The sequence below is a fragment of the Eurypyga helias genome, unplaced genomic scaffold (genome assembly GCF_000690775.1).
Source record: "Eurypyga helias isolate BGI_N326 unplaced genomic scaffold, ASM69077v1 scaffold49400, whole genome shotgun sequence".
Classification (NCBI taxonomy): domain Eukaryota; kingdom Metazoa; phylum Chordata; class Aves; order Eurypygiformes; family Eurypygidae; genus Eurypyga; species Eurypyga helias.
This window is the reverse complement of record NW_010228588.1, coordinates 1-10,933: the sequence shown is the minus strand read 5'-3', so window position 1 is coordinate 10,933 and position 10,933 is coordinate 1. Positions and strand designations below refer to the sequence as shown.

The 10,933-nt window shown below is 36.9% G+C and overlaps 1 protein-coding gene across 1 annotated transcript; it reads left to right on the top strand.

The window, feature by feature from the left end:
• Positions 1–202: 202 nt before the first annotated feature.
• LOC104503128 (ATP-binding cassette sub-family D member 3) lies at positions 203–10,541 on the top strand (the record flags this gene model as incomplete). Its single annotated transcript, XM_010159733.1, has 12 exons — positions 203–232; positions 2,543–2,641; positions 4,229–4,317; positions 5,120–5,189; positions 6,055–6,152; positions 6,828–6,951; positions 7,939–7,995; positions 9,055–9,197; positions 9,566–9,635; positions 10,079–10,148; positions 10,274–10,371; positions 10,450–10,541. Coding segments are annotated over exons 2-12 (986 nt in total), but the record flags the coding sequence as incomplete, so codon positions are not given.
• Between the last annotated feature and the right edge of the window lie 392 nt (positions 10,542–10,933).

The following is a 10,933-nucleotide window of genomic DNA, read 5'->3' as shown; positions in this document are numbered from 1 at the left end:
GGTTTCATTGAAATAGTATAAAAACAGCACAGAAGTTGGACATAAAATGTAGCCCTGCTGTGAAGACACTGTACTGCTTGGAAAGAAATAGATAGGGATATAATCCCAAGCTTTCCCATGTCTCCTCTGCGTAGAGATCAAGACAAAGAAATGTGTGTTAACAGAGTATTTTACTTGTTATTTTTTCCTCTACAGTAGAAGAAGTGGAAAACAGGCATTGCAGAACAATGAGGTAATTCTTTCTTCATGGAATGTATTTTTAATAGCTTAAAATAATACTGGGGTGGGTTTTTTGGTAACTGCTAAGTCCCATAATTGTAGTTTTATTTAGGACAGAACGATGGCTGTGGTGCAAATGTGGTTTGAATTATACTTTCATACTTGCATTAGTGAAACAAATGGAAGAAGCAGGTTAGTCACATGTGCCTGAAGTTTGACTGCATAATATGTGCTTCATGTGTACCATGTGCTTTTTAATTTCTTTGTGCCTTATGAATGTTTAAGGACTAGTGTTGTGAGTTTGGCTGTATGAATAGCAACAATGCTGCCTGTATATTTGGTATGACTTGTATTTGCTTTCTATTTAAAAGAAAAAAGTATGGAACAAGCTGTAGAGTCTATTTCTAAAGGGTAATTCCAACTTCTGGTAGGAAGTTTGGTATTTCCCTGGTCGTTTGTGTGTCTGTTAGTTCGTTTATTTGAAAAGGACATAACTATATCCCTTTAAAGTTTTTTGTTTTGTGCAGAAATAAAATATGATAGTTAGCCCAAAGGACAGAGCCCATGACTAGAAATACTGAGTCACATGATGATTTGAATAGGTCTATAACTATTCCTCATACTTCCGTCTTTGCCGAAAACTTAAGAAAATGCTTGCACTGGATAAATGTAAAGGGGTATGCAAGCATTATGTTAGCTTCCAGACAGACCTTGACTGTGCTATCTGCCATAAACGAATTTTGCATAGCTTTATCTATTTGTAAAAATTTTAACTAGCTTTCTCTATTCCTACCCGTCTTGGATATAATTATACTGAATGAAGAATTAACAATCTAAGGAAAAAAAACTCTGGGAAAGAAGATATTGGAATTAATGTAAGTGCAACACACAAGTAGAAGTGGGGAAGAGATTAATACAGAGGAAGAATAGGTTCAGCTGAGACATCAAGTATGTTTAGTCAGATACTCCTAGAAATTTCCCACATCAGACACTGGGTTCGTCATTTCTGTTACAGAAGAGCAATTACATGTGTAGGGTCATGCTTCATTAGGCTTGGACAGTAGTCTTTAGTTGTTGGGAATGCTTGGGGGTTTTTTTGTTAAAAAAAAAAATTGTTTTAGTTAAAATGCCTTTGTCATCTACCATATACCATCCTATCTGGCTGGAATTTTTACCTGTAGTTTGTGTTCATACACTTTTTTGAAAAGGGTAGGACTATAATTGACTTTATCACCTGAAAAACAGGTGTAGGCTTACTCACAAAGGAAGTTTGCTAGGGTGCAGAGCTTGCACTTGTTGCCCATCATGTTGCACACGTAAACAGTAAGTCGAGAGATTGTTAGACTCTTTGTGCAAGTTTCTGTGGTTTAATCATCCTTGGAAATAAGAATAATAAAAAAATAGACAATCCTATCAAGCAGTCGGGGTTGATTAATGGTGAGTCACAGGCTACTTTCATTGTCTTCCCTATCCTGCCTCTTTATTTTTTTGTTTCAGGTTTCCTGTCCGAGTATGTTGTAGTATTACTATAGGCATTGATAACTTACACTTCACATGAGCTTTGTGTAGCAGATAGATAGCAAGATTAGGTTGATTAGGCAAGACTTGCTTTAAGTACACATGTATGCGTTTTAGACTGTTTTCAGGACTGAATCCTTATGTCACAACTGTGAAAGGAAAGAAGGAAAACAAAGGAAAGAAAAGATACCTGGACTATTAGCTTGGTAGAAAGTATTCAAGTTAGTCAGTACAAATGCAGCTGACCCAAAAAGAGGGGTTTGGGTATAGGAGAGTTTAAGTCTGGTAGATTTAGCTCACTAGGAGTGTGTTTCACTGTTTTTTTTAAAAGTAAAGGAATAACAAATTCTGGTTTTACTTAAAGCGAGCTTAGGCTGTACAGGCAAGGAGTTTAAAACGTTGATGGAAGGCATCTTTATACATACTGGCTGATGGTGTTTTCTACAGACAAGCAGTGTTAAGAGATGGCAAATTGCATTATAACTCATAATTTGACGTTTTAATGCTGGGGTCTTGTGTACCACTTCTCATGTAGATTTGAAATATTTATTTTGTATCATGGCAGCTACATCCTACTGGAATTTGTTTTGATAGCTTAGTAGGATTTCTGTTAGCTGTGAGGGCATACGTTCCTAATTCTTACATGTCATGTAGCTTGCGTGAGTAAGTCTTAAATTGGAGGGAAATGCTGCAGGAGGAAGATAGCTGTAAATAACTTGGGGAAAACATCACATCGATATTTATACAATACATTACCCCCCAAAAAATCTCACTTGTCTTGTTTTATTTGTTCTATGTGCAGCAGAAAGAGGGAAAGAAGGAGCGAGCAATGGTAGACAGAGTGTTTATTGCAAGAATATGTCGAATCCTGAAAATAATGGTACCTAGAACACTTTGTAAAGAGGTAAGCATTGCCTGCAGTAACAAATAAATTTGACTCCAAAATGCTCATTTTTTTCTTTCATCATTGTATCAGGATATAAGCAAAAACATACTTTACTTGAATAGGACTAAACTGAACTGTATGTTTTAAAATAGCAATGTATATTTATATAAAAATCTACATGTACGTTCAGTTGTTAGATCTCTAAAAGGTCGCATTCTGGTCTCAATTACAAGATAAGCTATTTACTGCCATCTAATAACTGTCTGTAGTATATCTTTTAAAAGGGCATCCAAATTTTGCTTGATTTAATGCAAGGTAATACACTTCTTTGTTCAAATGCTTCCAACCTTTAAATAGCAAGCTGTTCGTAGTTTTGCTTTTGTAACTTGTATCTAGTCCAACTCTTACTAGAAAGTGGATCTGTCAGAAGGTCTGTTAACATAATTTCAGGAAAGTTATGCAGACTAGAATGCAGCAAGATAAAATTGTTTGCCTCATGCTTTCCAGAACACAGTATTTTTTAAAAAAGGGCATTAGTTGAGGTTGGTATTTAAGTGATGAACTGTAATACATTAGAACTTCAGTATACATCTGGCATAAGAACAATGAGTTGCAATTTATGGAATGTAGACTAAGCATGACACCAGCCAGCTTGGATGAACTGGGACCTTCATCTAATTCACAAAAAGGAAGTGCATGGAAGGTAGAAGCCTGAATGAGAATGCCTCTGAGAGTGCCAACAGAGCTGCCTCCATCAACTTCAAAAGGTCACGGCCATCAGAAAAGGTTATTGATAACCCACAAAAAATCCAAACACAACTCCCATCTTCAAAAACAAATAAGCTGAAAGCTACAGGCTGGTCACCCTCACCATATTCCTAGTAAAGCTGTGAGCAAATCCTCTTGGAAGCTAACTCTGGCCACGTGAAGAACAAGGTGATTGCAAACTGGATTTATGAATGACAGCTCATGCTTTACTAACCTGATTGTTTTCAGTAATGAGATGACTGTGTGGATAAGGGAAGAACAGAGGACACTGAATACTTAAATTTTTAAAGAGACTTTGAGAGATTAAGGTTACCCCATGTAGCCTGATAGCCCAACTGAATTGGCTGGATGAGTGGACAATGAGGTGGATGTAAAACTGACCGGACTGTTGAGCTTAAAGGTTTTTGATCAATGGGACAAGGTCTGACTGGTTACTAGTGGCCCTGTTTTGAGTGGGGAGTTGGAGTAGGTAACCTTCAGATGTCCCTTGTAACCTACATAACCCTATGCTTATGGCAGAAAGGTGTCTTAGAATAGCAGTAACTCCTTTATCCCTGCAATCCTTCATCTTACAGGATGTGTCCAGTATATATATCAACCAAATACAGCTTTTTAAAAGACAAACTTTCTCTATAAAAATGTAATCAGTATCTTATGTGTATGCTAATACACATCAGTGTAATCAGTATGCTAATGTGTTTCCTGCAAAGTAAGCAAATATTGCATTAGCTGGGGACAGCAGGGTAATACTTTTCTGAAATGTTTGTACCACTTACTAGAAACAAAGTGGTGGATTTTATCCATTGATTAACTGTTACACTGCAACTTTTGTACTAGACAGGTTATTTGCTGCTTATTGCTGTCATGCTGGTAGTCCGCACGTATTGTGATATTTGGATGATTCAGAATGGAACAGTCATTGAAAGGTATCTATAAACTTGTTATGTTAAAACTTTTTTTTGTGTGTTTAACAGGGGAAGTAGTCTGTCAGAACACGTTCAGACATTTTATAGCATGCTTATTTCTATAAAGCAGTTGGAAAACTGCTACCGCTGCAGTTTTTTTGGGGGGATCCCTATTTTTTTTTTTAAAGACACAAGAATTTCTAATCGACTGTGCTGCAACTGTTAGGCAGAATTTTATTTTTTTTACCAAAATTTACTACTTACATGATTTTCAGTTCTTCTGGTAACATTTTGTAAACTAGACTCTTAAATCTTGTTTTGATCTGAATATCTAAGAGGGCACTTCAGAGTAGTGCCATAGTGGTGCAGTGTCATAGACGTGTCGCTTGGATATTAGAATTGTTCCTTCTTCCTACTAAGCTAGTCGAAGCAAGTGTGAATTTGCCTTGAAGTGTGAATTCAAAATGTGTTTTAGGAGAGGCTTTCAGTGATTTTTTTCCAATAGGATGGAAGAACTACTTTGCTTCTCTCCTGTGAGAATATGTGAAAACAAAGAAGGAAGGGACCTGGCATTCTGTGACCATGAATTTGAGCCCTTAATGCAGGCAGTTACTGCAGGAGCAGAAGTGAGATAAGTGCTCCCTGACGGACTAAACAATTAACTTGGATAAGTCTGTCACACTTGATGCTACAGCTGATAGTACAGATTTCCATGATGTTTTTTTCCTTCTGTGGTCCACTGAGAATTTATCCACTTAAGGCATGCTAGTTTATACTTTCTCATTTCTCTTGTAACTAACTCATAGATGATGGTTGTTTACAGCGCTATCATTGGCCGCAGCAGGAAAGATTTCAAGAAATACTTGTTCAACTTCATTGCCGCAATGCCTGCTGTAAGTGCTTTTCTTGTGCTGGCCTTTTAGTAGAACATATTTTAAATGTAAGTTAAGAATATGAGGCAAAGATCTCAAGTGAGTGTCTTAAAACCCGTGGAAACTGCTTTACATGCAGGTCTGTGATAGGACACACCATTTTCTGGCTCCAGTATGTGGGAGACATTATCAGCATGTTTTCATAATGACTGCAACTATTTTTCTGACAGGTATGTTTAGGTTTTCAGGTTGGTTTTGTTGATGGCAATTCTGACTGATAGCTACGTGCCATCTGTATTACTGCATAATAACATTTTATGGATTGGAGGATGCTTCAGCACTGTAGGTTTGGGATTCTTGTGACATCTTTAAAGACTAGAAAGAAAGCATCTTCTTCAATTTTATATTTATTTTATATGGCTTCTGAGAGTTGGTGTGTTTTTTACCCTTTAACTTTTCTTCAGCTTGTCAACATCTCTGACCTTCACCAGTTATAAATGTAGATAATAGATAATACATAATAGATAATGTACCTACAATGGATTTAAAAGTGAATTGGTCAATTTAAGGTAGTGATTGTTAAATGGTGTCTTTTTTCTAAAGGTTATCAGAAGAGCTGAAGATATGCTATATGAACATAGTTTTATGTTAAATCTTTTGACATGGTGAGATCCACTAGGAACTGGATTTCTTAAAATGTAGACAGAAACCTGATCAGTGGTCCTGCAGAAGCTATATGGTTCGTCTTAGGTGTGTTAATAGTGGTATTGAGTTCAAGGGGAGAATTCACCTGCTCTAAAGTGTTTGCACAATTTATGCTGCAAACTGATCCAAGTATATTAAAACTTGTTAGATAAATATTGAAATGCTGTCTCTTTTATTTTAGATCTCTTTAGTGAATAACTTTCTGAAGTATGGTCTAAATGAATTGAAACTTTGCTTCCGAGTAAGACTCACCAGATACCTCTATGAGGAGTATCTTAAGTAAGTAACACCTTGTTAACATCTAAAGGTTTTAATAACTAAAATGATTAAAATCAAACCAAATCCATTTAAGTATGAGGTAAAAAGGTAGCAAGATGCTTAATAGGTTAGATGTACTGTTGTTAGATATACTGTTTAGAAAAGTCTTTTGGTTGCAATTAACTTGCATTTAAGGATGAGGGCTTATCCAGGTTGTATATGGCACGGATACAAAACCAGCAAAGTTGCCTCCATTGGCAGGGGTAAAAAAAAGCACTGTACTGCTTCCGTTACTGGGTCAGCTTCCAAAATACTTCAGTTGCTTTCATGTAGTACTAATAATCCTGCAGACTGAATTGAATACATGAACTTGAGTAGCTGCTTATGTCTTCCTGCACTGCATTTTGGTTGTCAGGCATGCTGATGAGAGTTTGAGGGTTTTCTAAGTTGAAGTGCAGCAGCAATGCATAGAGCAGCATGGGCCTGAGATTCAGCTAAGACATCCTGGAGCCTAAGAGGTTCTGCAGGATTTGATGTAGATCTGGGCAGGCAGAAGCACAAGCTGTGTTGACTCCATACAGTTATTTAATGTTTGCACTACTTTACATCTCAGTTGTATGGAGCAGGGTGGGTCCAATTATTTAAGATGCCAGGTAATAATTTTTCTTCTGCAACTTAGCTGTTGTTTTGTTTCAGAGCTTATACATACTACAAAATGGGAAATCTGGACAACAGAATAGCTAATCCAGATCAACTCCTTACACAGGATGTGGAAAAATTCTGTAACAGTGTAGTGGACCTGTACTCAAACCTTAGCAAGGTAAGTGTCTTCAGAGAGAACTTTGAGTAATAGCTGCGGATGTTTAGGATGTGATGTCAGAGCTGAAGACAATTGCCTGCATTTGTATGCGTATTGCCTGGAGTATGGTGCTAAAATAATTGTTTATGATATTGTATTGTTTCACACTCTGGTTTCCGTGACCTCTGCTAAAGCACTGTTGGCTTGTTATAATTTGTATTACTTTTTTTTTCAAAGAACTTACCTCATTCTTTTTGCAGTTGAACAGTGATGAGTATGCTTTCTCAGCTAGTTAGGTTTTAGAAGAAAACCAATGGCTAGCTTTTAGTTACATACAAATATTATTTTGGTTAGGGAGGTGTGATTAAGTAAGCATTTCCCTCTGTTTCTGGAGTAAATTTTAGAGTAAGGTAATGAGGTAGAACACTTGGAAGTTTTTAGACTAATTTTGTTTTTGATGCTATGTTGTATCTTGCTTTACACCTCTACTTTTATGAACAAGTTGATGTGTTCAAAAACTTCTGGTTACAAAACCTGTAGTTCAGCTGCTCTAGCTTTGAGAGAAAGTATATGGAACAGGAAGCCTGCCAGTGGGAATATTGCTTCTATCAGGTACCCAGCCTATATGGCATTATCCTTCTGCTTAGTATTTCTCACAGTTGCTTCAATTAAGGAATCTTGGCATCTAGTCGAACTTTGCTTAGTGAGCAGAGTGTTATTACAGACCTAAAACAATGAGGTATGGTTTTTTAACGTTACGTACTTTATCTAAATATCATAGTGCTTTTATGTTCAATTCTTGTGTGAATGTTTTCAGGAAAATGTCACATGGCTGAGATACCTTTTTCTTTTTTTAGCATTTAGCTTGTGTGATGCGTTGAGCAGTATTGTGCTTTTAATGCAGAGCTATAACTGTTCTTGGGGTGGTTTGTAGTTTCTGAACCATTTTATAATTGGTTTATGTTCATGTTCTAATGCTTTTTTTTTTTCCCTATGCTTCTCTTCCAGCCTTTCTTAGATATAGTTTTGTATATCTTCAAGCTAACAAGTGCAATAGGAGCTCAGGTAAACTGAGTGGGTTTTTTTAGCATTATAAGCAATTTTCCCTTCTTTGGTTATATCATTGTACCTCCTTGGAGTCTGAGGAAAACTTCAGTTGTTTATGCTGAAAATATGCTTTTAGGCTTAATGTTTTGTATGCTTTAGTGCTCTCTATCTTGAGGCAAGCATAATAAAAACCAGAATTTGCAGGCATTTGAATGACGATTTGAAGAAACAAGAAAGTTCTTCCCCACTTAGTACAGTACCCTTCTGGTTGATTATATCTTGTGTAGCTTCTGTTTAAGGGAGAAAATAAGTTTTCTGTTTCTTTGCAGAATCTATAAAGGGGACCTATTCCTTGCATAGAGCTCATGACCATTATGTTCCCCTCTCCAATAAGCTGAATTATTTCACAAATAATTCTTCAGCTTAGTGAAATGATGCATTATCAAAAATGTTCAGGGTTTGACAAGGAGTATCTCTGGGACACATGATGTACGTTTTGTCAAAACAGGCTGCAGTAAGACTTAGCTGAACCTTGGTAATTCTTTGAGTCTCAGATTCTTTTCATTGCTCTCTGTAATACTTAGGTACTCTGCAATACTTAGTTATTACAGGCAATTTATGCCGAATTCACTTATGCCTTTGGTTTTATGCCATGCCACGTTTCAGTAATACTTAATCATACTGTCTGTGAGCGGTGATCCAGAAGAATAGATCCCTACTGGGACTGCTTGAGAGAAGCAGGATTGAGGGCACCTTCAGCAAGTTTGCTGATGACACCAAGCTGTGTGGTGTGGTCAACACGCTGGAGGGAAGGGATGCCATCCAAAGGGACCTGGACAGGCTGGAGAGGTGGGCCACTGTGATGGGAAGGGCACCTGGGACAGAGAATTAGTAAAACAGTATGTACAGCACAAAAGAACAGAACATGATGGGCATTGCAAGAGTAATTGGATTGGTTAGGTAAACACATGGCAGGTGAGAATCAACAGATTAATGCTGTCTGGGCATTTAGGATACACATGTTGTAATTTGAGACCATCTCGATTGTAAGCTTTTATTCTTTTTTGATATTCACAGGGTCCAGCTAGCATGATGGCATACTTGATTATTTCAGGGTTTTTCCTTACACGTTTAAGGAGACCAATTGGCAAGATGACTATTATAGAACAAAAGTATGAAGGGGAGTACAGATACGTCAACTCACGACTTATTACAAACAGGTACAGATTTACTTGGATGGCAAGATACAAGTGACAGAGTAATGCTGTGGTGTAAATGGAAGTTATCTGTTGAAATATTTGGGAAAAGTGATGCTATCCGTTCTGAACAAAGTGTTTGTGTCTTTATGCGGATTATGAAATGTGCATTATATTCCTAGTTCAAAAGACGAACTGTAGCTGGGGTATAGTAAGCTTGTGTTCGACTATTATGAAAAAGTACAAACATTGAATAAGGCAACTGGAAGCTATATTCCTCTGTTTTATGGCTGTCTTTCAAAGACTGTCTTTAACAAAATGAAGTTGCATTCTTTGTGGTTTGTTGTGTGGTTTATAATTTTTGTTTGGTTTGGTGGTTGTGTTTTTTTTAGTGAAGAAATTGCTTTTTATAATGGAAACTTGAGAGAAAAACAGACTATTCACAAAACCTTCCGCAAACTGGTAAGATTCTTTTATCTTTTAAAACATTTTAGGCAAAACTTCAGTTAATTTTATCATGGTGATTCTTGACATATATTAACGTAAATTGAAATATAGTGGCTTGCTGTTTAAGCTGCTATAGTAATTTGATTTAAAAATAAATTAGTAGGGTTATAAGCAGAATAAAAGTTTATGATAGAATGGTCTTTCTATTGCCAATTAACTCTTTACCCACCACAATTACTGTTTCCGCACTGCTAAGTTTCAAGTGTAGATTGCTTTTGGTCTGAAATGCAAGTTTTTGCCAGCAGGGACATGCACAGCGCTTGTAAAAAGTTACAGGCGTGTTGAGGTATCTGTCACTTAGTGAAAAATAACTGTTTGTAATCACATGTCTGTAAAATAATAAAATACGGTAAAACAGGTTCTGATACAGCTTGACCTTTTTCTTCTGTGACTTACAGGTGGAACACTTGCATAATTTCATCCTGTTCCGGTTCTCTATGGGTTTCATTGATACTATCATTGCCAAATGTAAGTGTTTGTCCAGTGCTAATGGATTGCTATAAATAACAAAGTGCTAAACTTTTTACATGAGAATTTTTTTCTTCTTATTGCTTCAATTAATGTGTAGCTTGATATTTACTCTTAAACTACAGACCTTGCCACTGTGGTTGGTTACCTGGTTGTTAGTCGTCCATTTTTGAACCTGGCTGATCCTCGTCACCAGAATAGTACTCATGCAGAACTTTTGGAGGTAAATAGAACAGAATTAGAATAATTTCTTCAATTTAAATTTTGTTAGTTCACATAAAGAAACTTTATTCTACTCTAGGATTACTACCAAAGTGGAAGAATGTTACTGAGAATGTCTCAAGCTTTGGGCAGAATAGTCCTGGCAGGCCGTGAAATGACGAGATTGGCTGGGTAAGCCTAGTAGTAGTAAAATAACGTGTAAAATAATCTTTCTTAAAGTTATATTGTTGGTGTTTCTTGTCTCATTTTAAGAAACTGACTGTAGAGTTAAAAAGAGCTGTGCTGGTTTTGGCTTGGATAGTGTTAACGTTCTTCATAGTGGCTGTTATGAGACTATTTTTTGGATTTATACTGAGAAGAATGTTGGCGACACTGTTTACATTAAGCCAAGGACTTCTTTCAGTTTCTCATACTGCCCCTCTTCTCCCAGCTTCTCCTCTACAGGCAGCTGGGAGGAGACATGGCCAGGATAGCTGACCCAAACTGACCAAAGGGATATTTTACACTGTAAATGTTATGCTCAGTGTATAAGCTGACTAGTGGTGTTCCCCAGGGGTCAGTAC